We start from the raw sequence: 25246 nt of genomic DNA on the forward strand, positions 1-25246 counted from the left end.
TTTGGCTCAGTGGATAGAGCATCGGCCTGCGGACTCAAGGGTCCCAGGTTCGATTCTGGTCAAGGGCATGTACCTTGGTTGAGGGCACATCCCCAGTAGGGGGTGTGCAGGAGGCAGCTGATCAATGTTTCTCTCTCATCAATGTTTCTAACTCTCTATCCCTCTCCTTTCCTCTCTGTAAAAAATCAATAAAATATATATATTTTTTAAAACCTGAATTTTAATAAAAAAGAAGAAGAAGGAGTGTGAGCCTCCCTGGTTCTCAGTGCTTCCCAGGATCAGGTGGTGGGCTGGGCTGTGGTCACAGTTGGTACCCGTGGGCTGGTGTGTCCCTTTCTCTCTCTCCGGGACTTGACTCCCTCACCCATCTTTGCTGTCGTCTGTCATCCTTATCTTTCATTGAGTCTCAGGTGATTGTGACCCTACCGTTTCCTTTCTCTCTTGTCTATTCATCGCGATGGCTTGGTCTCTGTTCTGTGTGTCCCTGTCTTTCTCTGTTGTGTCTAGGTCACTTTCTCCTCTTTTTCTTCCTCTGTGACATACAATTGCAGTGGTTCTGACTCTGTCCACATCCCATCTCCCTGGCTTTATCTCCAGGATGTCTGCCAAGCCAGCTTCCATCCTGGCCACCAATCTCTCTATCGCTGCCCTCCCTCCCCTTTCTTGTCTCTGTGCCTTTTCTATTTCTGCCCAATCACCGTGCCATTGTCCTTCTGTCACCAGCTCCTCTGCCTTTCCTTCTTCATCTGTCACTGTGTCACTGAATGTGAACAGCATCACTCCCACTCTGGTACTGTCGGCACCACTGCTGTCCACGCTGAGCTCGTGTTTGCTGCCACTCCCACGGAGTCTGTCTCTCCTCTGTGTCCGTCGCCCCCCTCAACGCTGAACCCTCCATCACGGTCCTCACCTCTGCTTCTGTTTCCTCTCTTTCTGCCACAGTCCCCTCCCCGCCCTTGACCCTTCTAGCTCTGTCTCCACCCCCTCTGCGTCCATCTCCTCTGCAGCTCTGCCTGCCACTTCCCATTGCCCCTCTGTCCCCTCTGTCAATCGGCCCATCCCTCACCTTATATTGTCTTACGCCTCTAACACTGTTACCTTTGCCCCTGCCCCCTCTGCCTGCAGTTGTCACTGTTGCTCCATCTTTGTCTCTGGAACTTTCTCCTTTATTTGTATCACTTCCCCCTATGTCACCTCTATGTTTTATTCCTTTCAGTTTCGTTGTAATGTTGGTGTGTTCCTGGGAGGAGATAGGTACAGCACCCACCTACTCTGCCCCCTTGCCGTCGGCACTTTCAACCTAACGGTGGGACTCGCGGTCTGTTTAGATGATAGGCTCCCAGTGGAATCTTTTTTAGGTGCTTTTAGGTAGAAATGTCTCCTACATCTGTGTTCTGTCACTTGTCACTGTCCTGTCTTTGTCACCTGAGCCTCTGCCTTCTGTCTCTAAGACTGTCACCTTCTCTATCTGCCACTGCTCTGCTTCTTTCCCCTTATCGCTGTCCCCTTGGTCTTTGTCCCTCTGTCACTGTCCTCTTCCTCGCCGTGACACTGTTCTGTTGCTGTCCTTTTGGTCTCTCTCCTTCCTTTCTCGGACCCTTGGACTCCGTCCAAGACGCCTGGGGCCTTTGTCTCAAGTCCGCCTCAGTCTCTGCTCCTTTCCCCGTTGCTTCTGACGCTCCTCTTCGTCAGGGTCGATTCCACGAAGACACGGGCCCCTCCGGTGTCTTCTCTAACCCTGCTGGCCTCGGTCCCCTCTGCCGTCCGTCCCCTCTGCCGTCCGTCCCCTCCATCGCTAAAGCAACCTCTTCGATGACGTAGACGAATAAATCTGAGATTATAGGTGAAATGGATAAATCCCCAGAAAACGATAACCTACCAAAAATAACGAGAAGAAATATAGCATTTGCTTAGTCATAAAACCATTCAAGCAAACTGAACCAGTCATTTAAATTAACCACCAAGAAAATTCTGGGTCCAGACATTGTCTCTGGCAAGTTCTGCTAAACACGAAGGAAGAAACAATTCCCATGCGATGCAAACTCTTCCAGAGACTCGAAGAGCCATGATCCGCTCAGTGTGAGAGGCGAGCCGAACTCTGAGGCTGAAACCTGACAAGGAGCCTAGAAAAGAAAAATCGAGGCCCATATTCACTTAAAATACGAAATAATAAAATGAATGTCAGGGAATCCATGCTGGTTTTTTGCCATAATGGCTTCTTGCAGTATTAAATCCCCCCACCCCCAATCATGGAGGGCCCGTCCTCAGTTGGTCCTTGAACATGTACTTGGTCCGCCTCTTGGCTTTTCCAACATTGGTTCTGGTGGTTCTCCATGGTCCGGTGGTTCTCTCCCTCGGTCTGGTCAGCTTTTCCTTCGCCGCGGGGGTCGCAAAACCGTCTTTCCTGGCCCTTTGGTGCTGTGTGTGCGTGTGCTGGGAGGCAGGGTGTCCTGGCCCTTTGGCGCTGTGTGCTTGTGCGTGTGTGTTCATGTGAGTGTGCGCGCGCATGTGTGTGTGTGTGTGTGTGTGTGTTGGGAGGCAGGGTGTCCCTGGCCCTCTGTGTATGTGTGTGTTCGTGTGTTCGTGTGTATGTGTGAGGCAGGGTGTCCCTGGCCCTCTGGCGCCCTGTGTATGCGAGTGTGTGTGTATGTGTGTGTGTGTGTGTGTGTGAGTGTGAGTGTGTGAGAGTGTGTATGCATGTGTGTGTGTGAGGCGGGGTGTCCCTGGCCTCTGGCGCCCTGTGTTTGTGAGTGTGTGTGTGTGTGTGTGTGTGAGTGTGTGTATGAGTGTGCGTGTGTGTGTGTGTCTATGAGTGTGTGTGCGTGAGGCAGGGTGTCCCTGGCCCTCTGGCGCCCTGTGTATGTGTATATGAGTGTGTGTGTGAGTGTATGTGAGTGTGTGTGTGTGTGTGTGTGAGTGTGTGTGTGTGTGAGTGTGTATGTGTGTGTGTGTATGTGTTTGTGTGTGTGAGAGTGTGTGTGAGTGTGTGTGTGTGTGTGTGAGTGTGTGTGTGTGTGAGTGTGTGTGTGAGTGTATGTGAGTGTGTGTGTGTGTGAGTGTGTGTGTGTGAGTGTGTGTGTGTGAGTGTATGTGAGTGTGTGTGTGTGTGAGTGTGTGTGTGTGTGAGTGTGTATGTGTGTGTGTGTATGTGTTTGTGAGTGTGTGTGTGAGAGTGTGTGTGAGTGTGTGTGTGAGTGTGTGTGTGAGTGTGTGTGTGTGAGTGTGTGTGTGTGTGTGTGTGTGTGAGTGTGTATGTGAGTGTGTGTGTGTGTGTGTGTGTGTGTGTGTGTGTGTGAGGCGGGGTGTCCCTGGCCTCTGGCGCTGTTCCTCCAGGCCGGGCTCTGCGTGTTTCTCTTCAGGGGCCGGTCCCTCGACAAGATCCTCCGGGGCCACAGCCGCTCCCAGGCCTCTTCTGGGAACGAGGAACCACCTCCATCCATCCGTCCGTCCGTCCGCCCGCCCGCCCGCCCGGCTGTCCCCGGGTGCCTCTCGCCTCCAGCTTCTCACCTCACGCCCTTTCCCGCCCCTCGTCGCTCGCTCCAGCGAAAAACGAGGCTTGGGCGCATGCGCACCAACCGCCGCTCGGCGAAACTGCGCGCGACCGGCGGGCGGGCTCGCGCGCTCCCCGGCCACTCGGCAACTGGTGACGTCACGGCGGCTGGATCCCGCCTCCCGGGCGGCCTCGCAGGCTCGCTGGCTGGAGCAGGTAGCCCAGCGTTGCCCAGCGCCAGGTGGCGCTCGGCTCCTGAGCGCACCGACCCTGCAAACCTTACGGAGACTCGTGTCGTCATGGCAACTCTACCCTAATCGAATTGGAGACCCGAGCTATTTGGTTGGACACGCTGAGTTCATTGGCTGCTTGGCGAGTCCGTGCGTATATCTGATTGGACGCCAGAGAATTTTGCTCTCCCCCTCTCGGCCTGTCTCTCCTCCGGCGGGGTGTCTCCCAGGGGCACTGGCAGTGGGAAGTGACCTGAGTGGCCAGGCGGCGTGAGGAGTGTTGAACAGGGCGACGGAATTCTGCCGGCGCCAGCTGACCACACCGGCTCTTTCAAGTCCAGCCGCGAGAGGGCGCTACTGTGTGCGGGGCCCCGGGAAGCCTTGGTGACTGGTGACGTCACTGGCGAGCCACTCGCGATTGGCCACATCTCTCTGCACTAGCAAAACCATCAGGAAGGCCTTAGAGAACTGTCACAGGAGGGACGGGAGAGGCGGTGTGGCCAGAATACTGTATGACCGTGGGCTCAGGTACCTACATTTGCAAAATATATTTTAAAAAACCAACCACCTCGCCGAACCGGTTTGGCTCAGTGGCTAGAGCGTCAGCCTGCGGACTGAAGGGTCCCAGGTTCGATTCTGGTCAAGGGCATGTACCTTGGTTGCGGGCACATCCCCAGTGGGGGTCCTGCAGGAGGCAGCTGACCGATCTCTCTCATCGATGTTTCTGGCTCTCTATCCCTCTCCCTTCTTCTCTGTAAAAAATCAATAAAACGTTGTTGTTTTTTTAAAAAAAGAGGGTTGTTTAAAAAACAAAAACAAAAACAACCCCAAAAAACCCAACCACCTGTATCGTCTCTCTTAGTCTCCATCATCACTCCCACACGTGCAAACTATTATTAGAGAGGCCACCTTCTGCAGCTATGGACCCGAGTAACGGACGCCTGCTGTTTGCCTGACTGACATCTGTTACCCAGGATTTAAAAAAAAACACTCAGACTTTTAGTTTTGGGTGAAGCATAGTAACCTCCCTCTTGTATAAAACTGCTGTTTGAATTCTCTGCCATTGTTAGATAGTCCCTTGTTCTGCAACTCTGTCATGTTTAGACAGTCTCTTATTCTATAAAATAACTGTTTTAGTTTGAATAATAGAAAAAGATAAAAACTTAGCTGCCTGACCTTGTAAACTAGCCATCTCATGTAATGGACTAACACTGATAATAATTCCCATATTCTTATGCCAAATGTTTGTTCTTTATGTATCCAAGATTACAAACTGTCTGTAACAATAACTCACACAGAGCTCTTTGTAAAACCTGCAGACAAAGAAGCTCGAAATGTATAAATACGGGAAACTTCCTGTATGTGTTGCTCAGAGATTTGGAAGAGACACCTCCCTCTGGGCCGCGCGCAGTAAACGACTCCTAATTAATTGGCTCATTAAGGCGTCTTGTATCTCATTCGCTGATTTACGACACAACATTGGGTTTACAGAAAAATCGAATGACCCAATGGGTATAATGGAACCCTGGAACCCGAATCCTTCCTATTATTAACACCTTGCATTCGTGTGGTACATTTGTTACAATTAAAGACAATACTATATGATTCCACTTAGATACCTAGAGCAGTCAAATTCATGGAGACAGAAAGGAGAATGGTGGTTGCCAGGGGCTGGGAGGAGGGGAAAATTGGAAGTTATTGTTTAATGGTGTAAAGTTTCCATTTTGCAAGATGAAAAGAGTTCAAGATTGGCTGCACAACAATGAATGTATTTACCACTACTGAACAGTGCACTTAAAAAGGGTTAAGATGGGCCCTAGCCGGTTTGGTTCAGTGGATAGAGCGTCGGCCTGCAAACTGAAAGGTCCCAGGTTCAATTCTAGCCAAGGGCACATGCCGGGTTGTGGGCTTGATCCCCAGTGTGGGGCCTGCAGGAAGCAGCTGATCCATGATTCTCTCATCATTGATGTTTCTATCTCTCTCTCCCTCTTTCTTCCTCTCTGAAATCAATAAAAATATATTTTAAAAAAACAACCACAAATGTAAAAAAAAAAAAAAAAAAAGGCTAAGACGGTAAATTTATGTTGTGTGTATTGTCCCACCATTCAAAGTTTTAATTGTATCAATCTGAAGTGTGCTTGTCAACGACTTTGGACAATTGTACACAGTGTGTGACCACCTCCACGACCAAGAGATAGAGCAGGCTCACGGTCCCAAAAGTTTCCTTCCTGCCTGTGTGTAATCCCCCCCGCGCCCCCCCCCCCCGCCCCCTGACTCCCTCAGCCCCAGGCAGCCCTCACCTGATTCTGTCCCTCCAGTCTACAATTTCACATACATGGAGTCATATCGTTTGTACTCTTCTGTGTCTGGCTTCTTTCATAAGATGCACTGTTTTTAAGATGTATCCTTGGTGCCACGTGGATCAGTAGGTAGTTCTTTTCGTTGCTGAGTAGTATTCCACCCCATGGACATACCATAATTTGTTTACCCAATCCTGTTGATGGGCATTTCCGGGGTTCCCAGGGTCCCACATTGGGGCTCTTATGAACACGGTTGCTGTAAATATTTGCGTAGACACACATTTTTCTTTCTCAAGGGTAAATCTTAGGAGTAGGATTGTTGACTCCCGTGGTAAATTTATGTTTCATTTTCAATTTACGTTAATACTAGAGGCCCAGTGCACGAAATTTGTGCACTTGGGGAGGTCCCTCAGCCAGGCCTGCACTCTCACAGTCCAGGAGCCTCAGGGGCCTAAGCCAGCAGTCAGATATCCTTAGCGCTGCCACAGAGGTGGGAGAGGCTCCTGCCACCGCCGCTGTGCTTGCCAGCCGTGAGCCCGACTTCTGGCTGAGCAGCACTCCCCTGTGGGAAAGGACTGACCATCAGGGGGCAGCTCCTGCATTGAGCGTCTGCCCCCTGGTGGTCAGTCTGCGTCATAGTGACCTGTCATTCCGCTGTTGGGTCAATTTGCATATTAGTCTTTTATTATATAGGATTAAACCGTTTTTCAAGGTGGATGCAGTTAAGGATCTCCAGATAAGATCAGACTGGATTTAGAATGGTCCCTAAGTCCAATGACTGGTGGCCTTATAAGAGAAAAGTAGAAAAAAATAAGACACGTAGGGATGACTGCAACCAGCATATGCCTCTTCAGAGCAAACTGGTGGTAGAAATATTGTCCTGTTACATTTCCCTGTGTGCAAACATCTTGCTCCCTTCTGGAACAGCTGATACTTATATATTAGGTCAGTCCATAGTAAAGTGATTACAGAGATTCCTAACGAGCAAACATACTCTAATAATAGGATAATCATTAGCAATTATAATCACCATTATTATCAATATTAACAGCTAATTAAAAAACATATGTTTTTCTTGATTTCAGAGAGAGGGAGGGAGAGGGGGAGAGAGAGAGAAACATCAATGATGAGAGAGAATCATGGATCAGCTGCCTCCTGCATGCCCCTTCCTGGGGATCAAGCCCGCAACCCGGACAGGTGCCCTGACCTGGAATCGAACCATGACCTCCTGGTTTTTGGGTCGATGCTCAATCACTGAGCCATACCGGCTGGGCTTAACAGCTAATTTCTGTTACTGTATGCCGAATACTGTGCTAAGCGTCTCATTACATTATTTTATGTCATCTTCACCACATTCTTATGAAGTAGGCATTTTTTCTATGTTACAGCTAAAGAAATTGGAGCATAGCAAGGTTGTAAATTTTGCCCAAAATCACAGCACTAATATATACAGAGGAGGAATTGGAATCTAGGCCTGACTTCAAAGCTCATTTGCATACCAGATAAACTCTTGCTGAGGATGGTGGCACCATCAAAGATTACAAAGAATAAACTAGCGCCCTATGGGTTTGGCTCAGTGGATAGAGCGATGGCCTGCGGACGGAAGGGTCCCTGCTTTGATCCTGGTCAAGGACACATGCCTGGGTTGCGGGCTCAATCCCCAGTTGGGAGCATGTAGGAGGCAACCGATCAATGATTCTCTCTCATCATTGATGTTTCTATCTCTCTCTCTCCTTCTCCGTTCCTCTTTGAAATCAATAAAAATATATTTTTTAAAAAAGTAAACTAGCAAACTGCCCAAGAAACCAGTAGAGTGTGACATTAGACGTTTTGTTGTTGATCGTCACCTGAGGATATTTTTTTCATTGATTTTTAGAGAGAGCGGCGGGAGGGAGAGAGGGAGGGGAGAGAGAGAGAGAGAGAGAGACATTGAGGTGAGAGACACACATCTATTGGTTGCCTTCTGCAAGTGCCCCAACAAGAGATGGGGATCAGACCTGCAACCCAGGCAGGTATCTGCCCTTGACCTGGAATTGAACCCAAGACCCTTCCGTGCAAAGACCGGTGCTCTAACCACTGAACACAACTGGCCAGGCAATATAAATTTTTTGTAATCTTCACCTGAGGATATGTTTAGAGAGAGGAAGTGTGTGTGTGTGTGTGTGTGTGTGTGTGTGTGTGAGAGAGAGAGAGAGAGAGAGAGAGAGAGAGAGAGAGAGAGAGAAACACTGACAGGTTGCCTCTGGTAGGGTGTGTGCCCTGACCAGGAATTGAACCTAAAACCTTTAGGTGAATGGGATGGGACAACACTCCAACCAACTGAACCACCTGGCCAGGGCGAGTATGACATGAATCCAAAGGGCAAGTGTCTTTGGCATGATGCAATGTCTTCTTATGTCTATTTTCAAGATTTTTATTGGGTTAAAATGAACCTGCAATTCTTGCGGATCCTAATCGGCTGCCCTGTTTACCCTTAAGCTACACTTGACAAATGATATTGTACCTTTATAACCTTGACATTTATTCGGGTTTGAAGAGTGCAGCTTGCTCCTTGAGAAAAGAGAGTGCATAGACGCCTAGAGTGCCATGAAAAATTTCGTGTTGCGTGTGCATCAACAGAGCAAGGCCGGGGGAGATGCGAGAGAGAGACACCCGGGAGGCCAGACAGACACAGAGGTTGGAGAGATGCATCCTCAAGCCAGGGCCGCCTGGGAGAGAGGCGGACGGAGTCCCGGAGCCTCGGAAGGAGCCAGCCCTGCTCAGGCCGTGACGGCAGACTCCGGCCTCCAGAGCTCCGAGAGAATCCATCTCTGTTGTCTTCAGCCAGCTGGCATGGCCATTTATTACAGCCGCCCTCGAGGACGAAGTCAGTGGTTGGACCATTTTTCATGGTAGGGCTTTTTGAGATGGTGTTTATTGGGCAAGTGCGTGTGGATTGATGCCAGGCGGCCCAGAGCGGCATGGACTGGGCATTTACCGCTTTGAAGGACTGTCCCTGTCTGCTGCCATCTGATTCTGTTGGGGCTGTCAATCAAGGGACCCTTATGTTCTCTACTAAAGACCATATGACTGCAGGAAATGAATTCCCAGCTGGGCCAGAAAGGGTGAGGTTTCGCTGGCTGGTGTGGCTCAGTGGATAGAGCGTCAGCCTGTGGACTGAAGGGTCCTGGGTTCAATTCCGGTCAAGGGCATATGCCCGGGTTGCGGGCTCGATCCTCAGCAGGGGGCCTGCAGGAGGCAGCCGATCAATGATTCTCTCTCATCATTGATGTTTCTGTCTCTCTCTCCCTCTCCCTTCCTCTCTGAAACCAATAAAAATATATTTAAAAAGAAAAAAGAAAGAGTGAGGTCCTGCAGGGGAGAGGGGGAGGGGGAGCCTGAGCCAATCCCTGGTGGGATGGTCAGGGGAGGAGAAGTCAGTCATGGCAGGGGGTTGGCCCAAGAGCAAGCTTGCTAGCTGGACACAGGATTGGCCAGAAGTGGTCGTCCAAGATCCAAGTGCAACCAATCAGAGGCCCTGACTTTGTTTCCTCTGAAGTTACCTGGCCTGAGGGCGATTACAGCAGGTGTTGTTAATTTCCTACCCAACCATCCTTCCCCTCTCTGTACTTAATCGCTGAAAGGCCCACACGCCCCGATAGAGACTGGAAAGGACAGATGCTCACTTCCCCAGACGGCTTTCCAACTGCGGGTGGCCGTCACACCCAGTTCCGGGGAGTGAGAAGTAGGGAGAACGCTTCTAGGGAGAAAAACAGACCGACACGGAGGGGAGACCCTGTCCACAGTTCCTGTTTTCGCTGCCTCCCTGTGAGAACAGAGTGTGAAGACTGCTTGTACTCAGGAGGGAAGGCAGATCGCATCTCAGAGAAGCCAACCCGGGGACACTGTGTCTTTGAAAGGTTTGTTATTTGGGCAAAAGCAGTCGCTATCATTTCAGCTCTTGCCATTGGAAACGCAGCTGAAGGCGTCATGACGGAGGCAGCAGGATAAGCCTGGGGCTCCAAACGGCCATCTTATTACCATCGCAAAGGCTTGCTTGGGAACAGAGCCAATAGCTAAGCAGAGTCCTTCAGCACCTGGATCCAGCCGTGCCTGAAATCCTCTGTACGCTCAGACTTGCCACAGACAGAGGTCTTCCAGTCCTGCTGGAGGTCATGGTGGTCTGGGTTGCATTTTGTGTCCTAGCTCTTAGCGAACCTGGCCAATGGGACATTTACAAACTAAGGCTCAGAGAGACCCATTCAGGTGCCAAGGGGATGGGACATTTGTCTGCACCCGGAGCCAGGATGTCCGGCCCAGCTGCCGGGTCCCAGAGAGGACAGGAGCCCGGGCGGAGTGAGACCCACGGTGTTTATTCTGGTGTTGATAGCAGCAGCAGTGGGTGGATCGGCCAGACGCGGGGGGTGGCGCACAGAGGGGTAGACCCAGGTGTGTGTGTGTCTGGGGGGACACGGAGGATTGGTCCGTTGACATTCACGGTGAGCACGAGGGTCAGGACACCAAGTCTTGAACAAACAGCAAAAGACAGAGAGACAGACGGAGGGTTTGGGGGGCTGGGGTCCCCCAGACATGCACGGCCCCTTGCCTGGAAGGGGAGCCCCAGGGAAGGACAGACAGACACAGTGGAGACTGAATGCCCCCGCCCTGAAACAGGGAGCTGGGCCCAGGGCCGCCCGCCCTCCCGCCTCCTGGAGGGAGAAGGATGGGCGGGCCCAGGGCCGCCCGCACCACGCAGCTCGGACATTATGGCTTCGAGGAGATGAGTTCATGGTCCGGGCAGGAAGGAATGGGGTCCTGAGGGGCCTGGTCCGATCCCGGGCTTAGGCCAGACCTGCAGGATGGGCAGGAAGATGTCAGTGATGGCAGAGAGCGGCCCTGACCTGCCCGTAGCTCCATCACACCCCAGGGACTAGGAATGCGGGCCCCCACCCCTCCTCCCTCAGACCCAGGAGCCCAGACCCCCAGCCCTCCTCCCTCAGACCCAGGAGCCCAGGCCCCCAGCCCTCCTCCCTCAGACCCAGGAGCCCAGACCCCCAGCCCTCCTCCCTCAGACCCAGGAGCCCAGGCCCCCAGCCCTCCTCCCTCAGACCCAGGAGTCCAGGCCCCCAGCCCTCCTCCCTCAGACCCAGGAGTCCAGGGCCCCACCCCTCCTCCCTCAGACCCAGGGGTCCAGGCCCCCACCCCTCCTCCCTCAGACCCAGGGATCCAGGCCCCCAGTCCCTTCTCCCTCAGACCCAGGAGTCCAGGCCCCCACCCCTCCTCCCTCAGACCCAGGAGTCCAGGCCCCAGCCCCTCCTCCCTCAGACCCAGGGGTCCAGGCCCCCAGCCCCTCCTCCCTCAGACCCAGGAGTCCAGGCCCCCAGCCCCTCCTCCCTCAGACCCAGGGGTCCAGGCCCCCACCCCCTCCTCCCTCAGACCCAGGAGTCCAGGCCCCCAGCCCTCCTCCCTCAGACCCAGGGGTCCAGGCCCCCACCCCTCCTCCCTCAGACCCAGGAGTCCAGGCCCCCAGCCCCTCCTCCCTCAGACCCAGGGGTCCAGGCCCCCAGCCCCTCCTCCCTCGGACCCAGGGGTCCAGGCCCCCACCCCTCCTCCCTCAGACTCAGAAGTGTGGACCCCAAGTCCCCCCTCTCATCTGGATCCCTTACCCCTCACTCTGAATTCTCTTTCTCTGACAATCCTTTGCCACCTTTTGTGAAGCTGGTCAGAGTCTTTTCCTGAAACAGAAAGTTCAGAAGGTTCGGGAGGGCGGGGCAGAGGCAAAGCCGTCACTAAGGATCAGCAGGAGACGGGCCCGCTGTCCTCAGTCAGGGCTCTGCACTCAGCTCGGAAGAGATGGGGCGAGTGGAATGACAGCCCTCTTTGACAGACGGGGAAACTGAGGCACAAAGATAAAGTCACTGGCCTGGCCGGCGTGGCTCAGTGGTTGGGTGCCGACCTATGAACCAGGAGGTCAAGGTTCAATTCCCAGTCAGGGCACAGCCCAGGTTGCGGGCTCAAACCCCAGTGGGGGGCGTGCAGGTGGCGGCCGATAAACGATTCTCTCTCATCCTTGACGTTTCGCTTTCTCCCTCTCTCCCTTCCTCTCTCTGAAATCTATAAAAATATATTTTAAGAAAGAAAAGATAAGGCCCCTGGGAATGTGAGGAGCGATGAGGCCACGGGAGCTTCCGGAGAAGCCAGTGGAATGAATGAGTGAGTGCGTGAGACCAGAGGGTGCCAGCAGGAGGGCGTCGCTGCCATCTGTCGGCCTAAGTAGAGCCCAGTCTTTTGAAAACTCCAATCTGAGCTGCAGGCTCAGCCGCTTACACCCCTCCTCTCCCCGGAAAACAGGCCGGGGGGGCAGGGGGTGGGCTGGGCGGAAGCCGCAGTGAGGGTTCACCCGGAGCCTGAGGGTTCACCCGGCGCCAGTTTAAGGTCCAGGCCTGCAGGGCGCCCTGTGTGAGGGCAGAGAGCGGGCGTGACCTGCCTTCGCCCGTCACCCCAGGGACCAGGAATGCTGTCCCTGCCCCTCCTCCCGCCTCTGGCCTGGTCTCTGCTCCGCCTCTTAGGGTGCCAGGTGCCCGCTCCCTGCAACCTTCTCCTTCAAACCTCCAGGCCCCTCTCACCAACGCCACCCCCTCCTGGGAGCCCTCCCAGACGCCCTAAGGGGCAGCCCCGTTCCCCAGCCGTTCCTTCTACTTTCCAGACGGCCGAACTTTTTGGATCACAGCCCAGAGGACCGGAGACAAGTTCACACCGCGATCCTCACAGCGGGGACTGCCTGCGCCCTTCTGTCCTGTTCCTCGTTGACTTTCTTTTCTTCTTCATTAAAGGAAGTGTCGGTCCCCATCCCGTGGACCTCCATCCACAGATGTTCACACCCGGCTTTGCAAAAACCCCAGGCCTGCCCCGGCCGGTGTGGCTCAGTGGATGGAGCGTCAGCCTGCGGACTGGAGGGTCCGGGTTCGATTCCGGCGGAGGGCACCTGCCGGGGTTGCGGGCTCGGTCCCCAGGGGGGCGTGCGGGAGGCAGCCGATAGGTGGTTCTCTCTCACCATTGACGTTTCTCTCTCTCCCCCGCTCCCTTCCGCTCTGAAATCAATAAAAATATAGTAAAAACTGACGGTGTGCGAACCTCCTGAGAGGCAGGCGGTAGATCCCAGCGGAGGCGGCGGCGCAGAGAGGCTGGGCCCGGCTGGGAGTCACACAGCGAGGGTGCCGGGGAGGCGGGGGGGGGGGGGGGCGCCCACTCACCTCCACCAGCTGGTGCCAGTGCTCCACGGGCTTGCGGGGGTTGGCCAGCATCTCCGCCCAGTGCTCGCGGCCGTGCGGGTCGGCAGCGTCGGGGCCCACGCGGCACACGCCGATGACCTCGTTGTGGCCGATGCTGGGGTTGGGGGGGCGGGGGGGGGCGTGAGCATCGGGGAGGGGGGAGGGAGGGCGAGCCCGCCCCCGCGCCCCGCGCCCCGCGCCCTTACCAATCGTAGTCCACCACTGCGATGCTGAGCCCCACGTTCTCCACGCTCTCGGGGGCCACGTCGAACACCAGCGCCTCGTTGTAGGTGGGGTTCAGCGTGTTCTTCTTGATGGAGGTTTTCCGCTTCTTGAGGCGCCGCCCCTCGCTGATCAGAGAGGCCTTCACGTAGGGGTCTGGGGGTGGGCGTGGAGAGCGCTGAACCCCCACTTCCTCTCTGAGACCCCTCCCTCCCAAGGGTCGGGTCCTCAGCCTTTCCTCCCCCAGCCCTCCTCCCTCAGACCCAGGGGTCCAGGCCCCCGGCCCCTCCTCCCTCAGACCCAGGAGTCCAGGCCCCCGGCCCCTCCTCCCTCAGACCCAGGGGTCCAGGCCCCCGGCCCCTCCTCCCTCAGACCCAGGGGTCCAGGCCCCCGGCCCCTCCTCCCTCAGACCCAGGGGTCCAGGCCCCCAGCCCCTCCTCCCTCAGACCCAGGAGTCCAGGCCCCCGGCCCCTCCTCCCTCAGACCCAGGGGTCCAGGCCCCCGGCCCCTCCTCCCTCAGACCCAGGAGTCCAGGCCCCCGGCCCCTCCTCCCTCAGACCCAGGGGTCCAGGCCCCCGGCCCCTCCTCCCTCAGACCCAGGCCCCAGAACCCACCCGAGAAGCCGGTGAGGTCCATGGCTTTGAGGTTAGAGGCTTTGATGATGGTCACGGTGAGGCGCCCGGCCGTGGGGAGGTAGCAGAGTGAGAAGTTGAGCTCCCCAAGATCCGCCTTTTCCTGCCGTGGGAAACGGGGTCAGCGACCCCCTACCTCAGTCTCCCCAACGCCTGGCCCACCCCAGCCCCCAGGGCTTCCTCCCTGGTGTCCAGCCAGGACTCGGGTTTCCCGTCCGTCCACTGAGTCTGACGCTGGGCCACACCTGGCGACTCCGCACAGCTGCCCGCCACGGCCACGGCCACGGCCACGGTCACGGCCGGTTTGCGGGGCAGATGGGAGGAGGCGGGAGTGGGCAGAGCTCGGGAGGGACACGGAGAGGGAGGCCAGGGAGGAAGAGACCGAGGCAGACGGAGCCCTGAGAGCTGCAGCTAGAAAGACAGACCCATAGCGACCCAGGCAGATGGAGACCCAGCGAGAGGGACAGGGACCCGGACAGCGAGAGAGGCCGAGAAGACACAGGCGGAGAAGCCAGTGGGCACTCCCAAGCCCAGAGGGAGGCTCCAAGGGGACACACCCTCCCACGCGGACACGCAGACACAGGGCAGCGGCCGGAGCTGGCCGGGCCCACGCCCCGCCTGCCTGCGGCTCTTCTGGGCGCCTGGCCTCCCAGCCACACTGACCTGGGCCTCGGCCCCTGGACTCCCCACTCGCCCCCCCCTCCAGGCCCTGCCCTAGGCCCATGGTCAGCAAACCATGGCTCGCAAGCCACATGCGGCTCTTTGGCCCCTTGAGTGTGGCTCTTCCACAAAATACCACGTGCGGGCGCGCACGTACAGTGCAATTGAAACTTCGTGGCCCATGCACAGAAGTCGGTATTTTGTGGAAGAGCCACACTCAAGGGGCCAAAGAGCCGCATGTGGCTCGCGAGCCGCGGTTTGCCGACCACTGCCCTAGGCTGTTCGCTCCTCTCAATTCTCACGCTCAGCTGTCACCGCCTCCCTCGAGCTCCCAGAGCCCAGGCCGCCCTGAGCAGACCCTCCTCCTGTCCCTCGCGCGGGCCCGACAGCGGACTCGGGTGCCCGGCGCCTGGTCCTGCAGGAGGAGCCCAGTTGTTGGCGGAATGAATGAACACATGAATGAGGGCAGACCCTGAGTGACAGAGGGAGCGAGACAACGAGAATGACAGACACAGGAGACAAAGATGGATGCAGGGAGGCCTCCGGGTGGGGTTAGGATGCGGGGGGGCGGGTATGGGCGGGGAGGGACAGATGGGGGCCTTGGGGACAGGGACCCTGGAATTAGGCACTTGGTTCTCAGCGGCTGGGCTTGGGCTGAGCGAACAGACCATGGAGAGCCCCGTGAGGGGGCTGCAGGCAGAGCCACGGGCACCCATTCAACTGTGTCATTGTACATACGGGGAAACTGAGCCCAGAGGAAGCAAGGGCCCCGAGCACGGCCATCGTGTGGGCAGCAGCCCTCCCCTGGTGTGAGGACAAGGCTCACCCCCCCCCCCAATACACACAGCTTCCCGGGTTGGCAGAGTGGAATGTGGGGGTCCCCAGATTGGGGTAGAGAGGGCCGAGGCTGGGAGGAGGAAGGGATCGGGACACCCAAGGACCTAGGAGGGGGCTGGGGAGGGGCGGGCATACCGGAGGATGAGGCTCCAGAAGCTGAGGCTCATGGGAAATGAGGAAGGGGCGGGGGGGGGGGGGCGGTGGGTCCTACAATCTGAATGCTGGGGACCTGGGGGGTGGGTGTCAGGGCGTTAGGATCCCGGCCGTCTAAGGCCTGGGGGATGGGCTATCAGGACTCGGATTAGGTTAAATGAGAGAGTTCGGAGGTCAGGGGCTGCGGGTGTAAAGTGTTCAGAGGTCCGAAGGGCTGGGGGCTCAGGAAGGCTGGGGATGGGAAGGGGAAGGAGGCTGGAAGAACAGAAGCCGGCCGGTGGCGTGGCTCCGTGGCTGAGCATCCACCCAGGAACCAGGGGCTCAGGGTTCGAGTGCCGGTCAGGCCGTGAGCCTGGGTTGTGGCTCGATCCCCGTAGGCGGCATGCAAGAAGCAGCCGATCCGTGATCCTCTCTCACCATGGATGTTTCTCTCTCCCTCTCCCTTCCTCTCTCGCTGAAACCAATAAAAACTTTTTTTTTTTAAGGAAAGGAAAAGGAAAGCCAGAACTCTGGCTTCAGGAAGTTGGCGGGTCAGGAATCTGAGGTCAGAGGGCAGAAGTCATGAGGTCATGGGCTGAAGTTGGGACGAAGCTGCCTGGGGGGTGCCTGGGCATCTGTGACCATTTTCTCAGCTGTTACCATCAGAGGTCAAGCGGGGTCAGAATTTGGGAAACCTGGGCCCAGGCAAGACGTTCCTACTTGACTACGTGTGGCGGGCAGGGGGCCATTCTCTACTCTTTCTCGTGCGCTTGCGACATTTTGCAATAAAATAACATTTAAGAGAAAACTCCGGGGTCCGGAGTTAAAAGGTGATGAAGTCGAGGGCCAGGAGGGGGCAGAGGGGCTGAGGCCACTCACCGAGCCGCCCTCCACGATGTCCCGCCACAGCGGGCGGTCCGGGGGCTGCTCCGCCAGCTCCAGGAGGTTGTCCAGCACCACCTGGCCGATGAGGTCGTGCCGCGAGAAGCGGTCGAAGTCATAGACGCTGAAGTGCAGCTTGCGCTGGGCCAGCTCAGCCAGGGGCACCGCGAACTGAAACGTCTCATTGAACACGGGGTTCAGGGTCTTCCTGTGCACCTGGGGGTGGGGGGGCGGACAGACACCATGCCTACCAGCCTCTCCTCCCTCAGACCCAGTCCAGGCCCCAGCACCTCCTCCCTCAGACCCAGGAGTCCAGGCCCCCGTCCCTCCTCCCTCAGACCCAGGAGTCCAGGCCCCAGCCGCTCCTCCCTCAGACCCAGGGGTCCAGGCCCCAGCCCCTCCTCCCTCAGACCCAGGGGTCCAGGCCCCCGTCCCTCCTCCATCAGACCCAGGAGTCCAGGCCCCCAGCCCCTCCTCCCTCAGACCCAGGAGTCCAGGCCCCCGGTCCCTCCTCCCTCAGACCCAGGGGTCCAGGCCCCCGGTCCCTCCTCCCTCAGACCCAGGAGTCCAGACTCCCAGCCCCTCCTCCCTCAGACCCAGGAGTCCAGGCCCCCGGTCCCTCCTCCATCAGACCCAGGGGTCCAGGCCCCCGTCCCTCCTCCCTCAGACCCAGGAGTCCAGGCCCCCAGCCCCTCCTCCCTCAGACCCAGGGGTCCAGGCCCCCAGCCCCTCCTCCCTCAGACCCAGGCGTCCAGACTCCCAGCCCCTCCTCCCTCAGACCCAGGGGTCCAGGCCCCCAGCCCCTCCTCCCTCAGACCCAGGGGTCCAGGCCCCCAGCCCCTCCTCCCTCAGACCCAGGCGTCCAGACTCCCAGCCCCTCCTCAGGGGGACCCAGTGCCCAGCCCGCCGCCCGGACCTTGGTCTGAAACTTTTTCTTGCGGTCAGGCAGCAGGTAGATCTTGACGTAGGGGTCTGAGAAGCCGTTGGAGTCCTTGGCCGGGAGGTCCAAGGCCTGCAGGATCCGCACCACCAGCTGGTCGGAGCCGTAGAGGTACCGCAGGGCAAAGCTGATCCGGCCGCAGGGTGCGCCCGCGCCGGCCTCCCCAGAGCCCAGGGCCCCGCCGCTGCGCCAGCTGCCGGGGCCAGTCCCCTGGTACAGCTCCGGCTTGATCTGCCCGATGAGCTTGGCCTTTTCTTCACCGCCCGGCAAGGGTAAGGGCAGGGCGGGTGGCCGCTCCTCACTGCCCGGGTCCGGCTGGGTGGTCAGGGTCTGCTGGGTGAGGGGCCGAGGCAGGGCTGGGTACCTGCAGGGGGGTGGGTAGACCACGGGGTGGTGGGTGGCTCTGAATCTTGCATCTGAAGATATGGGACACTCCTCCCTGCCTCCTCCCCGAACCCCAGAGCCAGGGGGGGTCACAAACCCCCACCTTTGCTCACTTGCACTCTCTGGGCCTCAGTTTCCCCATCCGTGCTGGGGACGGGGTTACCCCTTCTCGAAGCTGGCTCCAGCCCAGACCTGCTTGGGCAGCAGCCTCCAGGAGCCTCCTCTGAACCTCCAGCTGGTGACTCAGAATAACTTTCCCATGGACCCCTGGGGCTGCACAGGGCCCAGACCCCTCAACCCTGACCTGCCCTTCTCCCTAACCTGTCTTTCCTTTTTGTCAAAGGAAGACAATTACAGGTCAATATCCTTGATGTTCATAGATGCAAAAGTTAGCAAACCAGATTCAACCTGCATTAATCCCACCACGACCAGGTGGGATTCACCCCCGGAATGCAAGGATGGTTCAACATCCACAATTCAATCAAGGAGCTATATCACAGCCGCAGTTCCCCGAGCTGCCTCACTGCAGCGCTGGCCTGGCTGGCCAGACCGGACCGAGAGCCCACGGGGCCACTTCCCCTGGATTGTGAATGACATGAGGGCAGGGCTTGTCCCACCTCTGTGTTTCCGGCACTCAGGCCTTGCGGACTGCCTTTTGCCTCAGGGTCTTGCGGGGGGCGGGGGGGTCCTAACCCTCATTCTTTCCACCTCCCTGGTGTCCTGCCCCCAGCCTCCTTCTTCCTCTGGCTCCAGGAGCGCAGACCTCCAGCCCCCTTCTCCCTTAGGCCCAAGGACTCCAGGCTCCTCCCCCTCCTCTCCCAGACCCAGGAGTCTGGGCCCCCCGCCTCCTTTATCCCCAGGATCCAGGAGTCCACACCCCAAACCCCCTACTCCCCCAGGGTCAGGAGAGCCAGGATGGGAAACAGACACAGAGGAGGAGCAGGCGTTCAGAGTGCACCCCCAGCCCATCAACCCGTCTCACCTGGTGGTGGGCGCCAGGCTGGTGACCTGCTGATGTGACTGGGCACTGGGCAAACCGCCACCACTAGGGGGCAGCAGGAGCAGCCCAGAGCCTGCCCCTCCCTCTGAGGGCAGCTCAGGAGACGTCTGGCTCGGTTTGACCCCAGCAGCCACTGCAGCGGCGGCGGCCTCTGGGTAGGAGTCCATGTCCAAGTAGGAGGGGTCAGGGGCGTCCGAGGCCCCCAGGCTGCCTGGCTCCAGCAGCTCTGCGAAGGGCGGGTGGTGGGCGGCGTGGGCATGGTGGTGTGGGCCCCCCAGCAGAGGGTGGCCACCCAGGCCAGCCCCCAGGTGGTGCCCACTGCCGCCTACCAGGCCTGCCAGCCCGACCCCAGGGCCTAGCTCTTTGCGCAGGGGGCCACCGCCCACGGCCGAGCCCTTGTCCCGCCAGGGCACCCAGCACAGCTTCCAGGACACGAAGAGGGAGACGCCCAGGAGGACGATGCCACAGAACGTCACGATGACTGACAGCAGGCTCACCGAGATGTCTAGAGAGAGCGGGCACAGAGGTCAGGGGTCAGGGTGCGGGGGTCACAATTTATCTCCCCGAAGATCTAAGCTTCAAAAAATAATTAAAAAGTAATTTTTTTTGTATTTGCCATGCATTGTCCTAAGCAACTTACATATATTATTTATTTTAAACTCCATGACCCTACAAGGTGGGTATTTTATATACCCATTTTAAAGATGAGGAAATGGAGGCACAGAGAGGCTGAGTGACTTGTAGAAGGCTGCACAGGAAGTAAACGACAGGTCTGCGATTTGAACTCAGCAGCCTGTCTCCAGACTTTGTTCTCTTGATTACTAGCACACAGTGCCTCTCTGTAAGAGGGTACACCCCCAGAAACAGGACCAAGGTCCCCCCAAATGCTCAGAGGCAATCAAAGCAAAAAAGAGTGCATGGCACAGGCAGGCAGGTCAGGGGTCACCCCCGCTTGCTGTGTGACCTTGAGAAGCTGCCTTAACCACTCTGAGCCTTGCATCCCCCATTTGCCGGAGAGGAGAGAATCGGTCCTGTGTGGAACCCCTTTTCTGAGTTCTGTGGGTCCTCCTAGGAGGTCACTGAACCTGAGGCTGGTCCTGACTTCCCGGGGTCAGGTTCTGGCTGTTCTGCCTACAGCTGTGGGACACCGAGCAAGTCGCTGCAGCCCTCGGGCCTCGCCCCTCAGCGCTGTGCCCTGGCCGGTCTGCCCCGCGCACAGCAAGCTGCCGCTCAGCCTCCCGGGACCAGACGTGCTTCCGCAGGCCCCTCATCCAGCCCGTCCTTGCTCTGAGAACCCTGCTGCCTTGGAGCTGGGTGACCTGGGGCAAGTCAGTTCACCCTTCTGAGCCTCCGTTTCCCTGGGGATCATATGTACCAGGCAGGGCCACTGATCGTCGTCGATGGAACAGGCCCGGACCTCGAGGGCTGCCTGCCACACAGCTGGTGTTTAATGAGAACCTCCCCACCTTGATGGAATGACCACTGTGTGCCCAGCTTGGCTACCCTCTTCACGTGTGTGGTATCATGTGAGCCTCTCATCTGCCCCACGGGGTAGTCACTTGCACTGTCTCCATTGTCCAGATGGGGAAACTGAGGCACAGACAAGTTACTTGCCCAAAGCCATCCAGTTAGTACTGGGAGAGGCGGGATTTGAACCCGCGCATGCACTATTCGAGATGCACAAAGGTAACTGGAGGGGGTATGGGGCAGCACGGTGGGGGGGGGAGGGGGGGCCTAGGGCAAAACTCCACAAGGTCAGGGGTCAAATGGACCACACAGCTCCTGCTCCTTGTATCAGAGTTTGGGGGACCAGCAGCGGACAGGATGGAGGCAGGACTCCAAGCGGAATCCGCCCCACAGGGAAGAGGAAGCTGAGAGGGCCTGCGGAGGCGGAGGCAGCGGCTGGGGGGACAGCTGGGGTGCTGACCTGCATCGGGGCCCCGGGGGTAGCCCCGGATTCGCAGGTCATTGAACTCCTGGCACCTGTCGCTCGTGTCGGCATCTCGGACCCGGGCACAGAGGTCTGAGACCAGGATGAGTGCCCGTCGGCAGAGGTCATCTTCGTAGTCTCCGGACATGGTGACCGGTGGGTCCTGTGCTTGGGACGGGCCGGCGAGGGTGCAGGTGGGGAACGAGATGGGGAGAGAGTGGGTAAGTGTGGGAAGAGAAAGAGGAAAGGAGAGGGGCAAGGGGCCAGAGATTGGGGCTGGTGGGCGAGGGGCCAGAGATTGGGGCTGGTGGGCGAGGGGCCAGAGATTGGGGCTGATGGACAAGGGGACAGAGATTGGGGCTGATGGACAAGGGGACAGAGATTGGGGCTGATGGACAAGGGGACAGAGATTGGGGCTGATGGACAAGGGGACAGAGATTGGGGCTGGTGGGCAAGGGGACAGAGATTGGGGCTGATGGACAAGGGGACAGAGATTGGGGCTGATGGACAAGGGGACAGAGATCGGGGGCTGATGGACAAGGGGTCAGAGATCGGGGGCTGGTGGGCAAGGGGACAGAGATTGGGGGCTGATGGACAAGGGGTCAGAGATTGGGGCTGGTGGGCAAGGGGACAGAGATCGGGGGTTGATGGACAAGGGGTCAGAGATTGGGGGTTGATGGACAAGGGGTCAGAGATTGGGGGTTGATGGACAAGGGGTCAGAGATTGGGGGTTGATGGACAAGGGGTCAGAGATTGGGGGTTGATGGACAAGGGGTCAGAGATTGGGGGTTGATGGACAAGGGGTCAGAGATTGGGGGTTGGTGGGCAAGGGGTCAGAGATTGGGGCTGGTGGGCAAGGGGACAGAGATTGGGGATGAATGGAGAAGGAAAAGGAAATTAGGGACTGATGGACAGGAGGACTGGAATTAGGGGTGGACAGGCAAGAAGATAGTAACAAGGGTTTGACAAACAAGGGACAGAGATGGATGTGAGTGGCCAAGAAGACAGGATAGGGACAAATGGACCAGGAGGAAGGGACTGGGAAGGCCGCAAGGGGCAGAGGTTAAGGATGCACAAATAAAGGGGTGAGCAAACAAGGAGACAAAGATTAGGGGTGCAGAGGTGAGCAGACAGAATTTAGGGATAGTCATTCATTATTCGTATACTTCCAACCAACATTCATTGAGCACCAACTACATGCCAGGCACTACGCCAACTGCTGCAGATCCAGCCGGAAGGAGCGCACCTCACGCATTCCCTCATTTCCTGGTGTCACAACCCACCGAGAGGTGACAATGAGTAAACAAATCCGTAGACACATAAACAACACACAACTCTCAGAAAAAAAGGGGGAAGGAACCAAGGAACCAGGAACCAGGAGGCGGGTGGTCATCTGGGGAGGGGGCTCTCTGAGACCTGCAGGATGAGATGGAGCGGGCCAGTGGGGCTGGAGTCGGGAAAAGCATTCAAAGTAGCAGGAACAGCATGAGCAACTGTCCAGGGTGGGAAAGGGCTCGGCGTGGCCCGGGGGACGGAGAGGTGGCCAGATCGGAGTAGACAGAGAGACAGGACTAAGAGAGAGGGGTGCACGGAGGTAGGGGGAGACGAGATGGTTATGTGTGGTGGTGGCTGGGGAGGGATGGAGCTGCAGGATGCAGAGACAGGGATCAAGCCGAGGGAGGGAGAAATGAGGGGAAGGGGAAGACATGGGTAGGAGACCATGGGGAAGGCACGCTGGGGCTCAGAAGAGAGGGACAGATGAATAGACAGACAGAAGTCGGGGACGGAGACTTGGGGTGGACAGAGCTGTGCAATGCACGGGAGTGTGGGAGATGGGCAGACAGAGGGCAGTGATGAGGGCCAGGCAGACTGTGGCCAGCAGGACCTCAGAGAGAAACAGCAGGAGAATGGATGGTGTGCAGAAATAAAGGAGAGACAGACAGATAATGGCCAGAGAGCACAGCCGGACAAAAGGATCCCGAGGAGGGCTGGGCAGACAGACATGGGTCCCGAAGGAAGGTTGGAGGCGGGAGCATACAAGAGAGGCGACCCGGGGAAAGAGGGGGACGTGGGGAGAGGGCACATAGCGACACATGGTTGGGAGCCAGACGTCAGAGATGGGCTGGAAGGAGCGTGCAGGGGAGACAGGTGTGGGGATGCTGCACAGGCCGGGGCTCTGAGGCAGGCATGGGCACACTCACCTGCGCTTATCCCTGCCGGCTCCTGGGTGGCAGCCGAGGCGGCGGGCGGCAGCCCATGGGGGTTGGAGGGCGGGCCAGGGGCTGCGGACCCGTCCCCACGCGCGCGCCAGGTGGTGAGAGGAGGTGCCGGATCTGAGGGCCGTGGCCGGGAGAAGAAGCTTAAGTCCGAGCCTCACCTCTTGTCCTACTCAGGCCAGCTGCTGACCCCAGGGCACCCCGGGCAGATCCAGCCACCCCCTCCCACCTCCGGGCCCCCACCTCCCGTTGAGACTACAATTCCCGGCAGGCCTTGGGCTCGCACTGCAGCAACTTTATAGGCCTGGCGCTGCAGGAGCTACTGGGAGTTGAAGTCCCTCATGCCTCTCCCGGCTGCAGAGGCTGGGAATTTTTTTGCAGGTGGGGGGGTAGGAGATGCTGGGGTCCCAAAGCACCGCAGGGGACAGGAATGAAGTCTGGGACCTAGAGCGGCCTCGGAGTCCCAAGTCCTTAGGGGCCGTGGAGTGGATAGACGATCCCCCACGCCCAGGGGGTCGGCCAGAGAGGCTGGGGTACACCCAGGTGTTTCGGGTCCCACCCCCCCACCCCCTTCCAGGGCCACCTGCCCCTCCCCCGGGGCAGCCAGCGAGCGCCGCAGCACTCCCACTCCCCGGTGGGAGATCGGCGCGTCTCTGCACCTACCCCGCCCCCACGAGCCCGGGCGGCCCCCAAAGATGGTGCTGGGGCGGGGGCGGGGGCTGTGGCCCGGGGGAGGGAGGAGCGGACTCACCGGAGCCGCGGCCGCCGCCGCCGCAGCCCGCACGCCCGCCGCCCGCCGCGGTGCCCGCTCGGCTCCTCCCCCCGCTCCTGGCGCAGGTCCGCTCCTCCCCGGCACCCCCCCTCTTCCCCTGAACCTGCGGCTGGAAAGCCGAAATCGCGCGCTGCTGGGAGGAAGGAGGGAGAGGTCCCCGGACCGAAGCGTCAGGGACCCAGTGCGCGTCCAGAGGAGGCAGAGATCGGGCGCCAGGACCTTCTGCTCCCCCAGGATCCAGGGGTGCCAGCCCACAGCCCCTCTTCTCTCAAACAGAGGAGCCGGGGAGCCCAGCCACCTCCTCTCCCAGGACCCAGGGTCCGGAGCTCCCGCCCGCCTCCATTCTGATCTAGGCATCCACGCCTCCCGCCCCTCCGACCCCGTCCCCGCCGCCGCGGCCCCCTCCCCCGCAAGGACCCGGGACCTCAGTCTGAGGAGCCCCGCGGGCCGCGGTGGGAGGGGAGGCGGGGCCTGGGCGCCAGCGGTGGAGTCTCAGCCCGCGTGGAGGTGCCGAGCAGGCACCTGGGTTCGAATCCTGCCTGGGTCGGCTCCCGCCTTTGTCATCTCGCGCTTTGCTCTGAGCCCCAATCTCCTCATCAAAAAAAAATACGGATAGCCTGGCCGGTGTTGCTCAGTGGTTGAGCGTCGACCCATGAACCAGGAGGTCCTGGTTCGATGCCCGGTCAGGGCACGTGTCCATGTTGTAGCTCGATCCCCGGTGGGGGGCGTGCAGGAGGCAGCGCAGCGGATCAACGATTCTCTCTCATCATTGATGTGTCTATCTCTCCCTCTCCCTTCCTCTCTGAAATCAATAAAAATATATTTAAAATTAAAAAAAAGAAAATATGGACAATAAACCTGTTTCCAAAGGGATCCAGAGGTTTTAGAGGGAAAGTCAGTATTGGAAAAGGATGGACACACAGTAGGTGCTTAATGAATATTTATTTCTTTTTTAATCCTCACCCGAGGATATTTCTTTCTATTGATTTTTAGAGAGAGTGGAAGGGAGGAAGGGAAGGGGGGGGGGAGAGAAAAAAACAACATTGATGTGAGAGAGACACATCGATTGGTTGCCTCCCAAACATGCCCCGACTGGGTGGGGGATCAAACCTGCAACCTAGGTAGGAGCCCTTGACTGGAATCGAACCTATGACCTTTCTGTGTGCAGACTGACACTCTAACCATTGAACACACCAGCCAGGGGAATGACTATTTCTTAAAATAAGCAGGAAATAGTCACTGATGTATTAATAGCAGTTAATGGTAATAATCCCCACTGACTCTGATCTGGGCCCTGGGCTAAGTGCTATGAAAATGTTTTCTCATTTAATGTGCAGTTTTGTGTTTTTGTTTAAATATATTTTTATTG

At 57.8% G+C, this 25246-nt stretch overlaps 1 protein-coding gene across 3 annotated transcripts; it reads right to left on the reverse strand.

Annotated features, from left to right (window-relative positions):
• Positions 1-10355: 10355 nt before the first annotated feature.
• On the reverse strand, positions 10356-23922 carry SYT3 (synaptotagmin 3). 3 transcript variants are annotated; one of them, XM_081108500.1, is made up of 11 exons: positions 23857-23922; positions 23091-23222; positions 20887-21052; positions 18942-19464; positions 17552-17939; positions 16633-16851; positions 14107-14227; positions 13477-13648; positions 13253-13385; positions 11666-11734; positions 10356-10851 (listed from the first exon to the last, which is right to left on the reverse strand). In XM_081108500.1, exons 3-10 carry the CDS (start codon positions 21035-21037, stop codon positions 11669-11671), a joined length of 1773 nt encoding a protein of 590 aa, XP_080964626.1. In that variant the 5' UTR covers positions 21038-21052; positions 23091-23222; positions 23857-23922; the 3' UTR covers positions 10356-10851; positions 11666-11668. The 3 variants fall into 3 exon arrangements, with proteins under 3 accessions (XP_080964626.1, XP_080964628.1, XP_080964627.1); XM_081108502.1 differs by lacking the exon at positions 23857-23922 and having other exon boundaries at positions 20943-21052; positions 23091-23376; XM_081108501.1 differs by lacking the exon at positions 23857-23922 and having other exon boundaries at positions 23091-23353.
• Positions 23923-25246: the final 1324 nt, after the last annotated feature.

The sequence above is a fragment of the Myotis nattereri genome (genome assembly GCF_964212035.1).
Source record: "Myotis nattereri genome assembly, chromosome: 15".
NCBI classification, from domain to species: domain Eukaryota; kingdom Metazoa; phylum Chordata; class Mammalia; order Chiroptera; family Vespertilionidae; genus Myotis; species Myotis nattereri.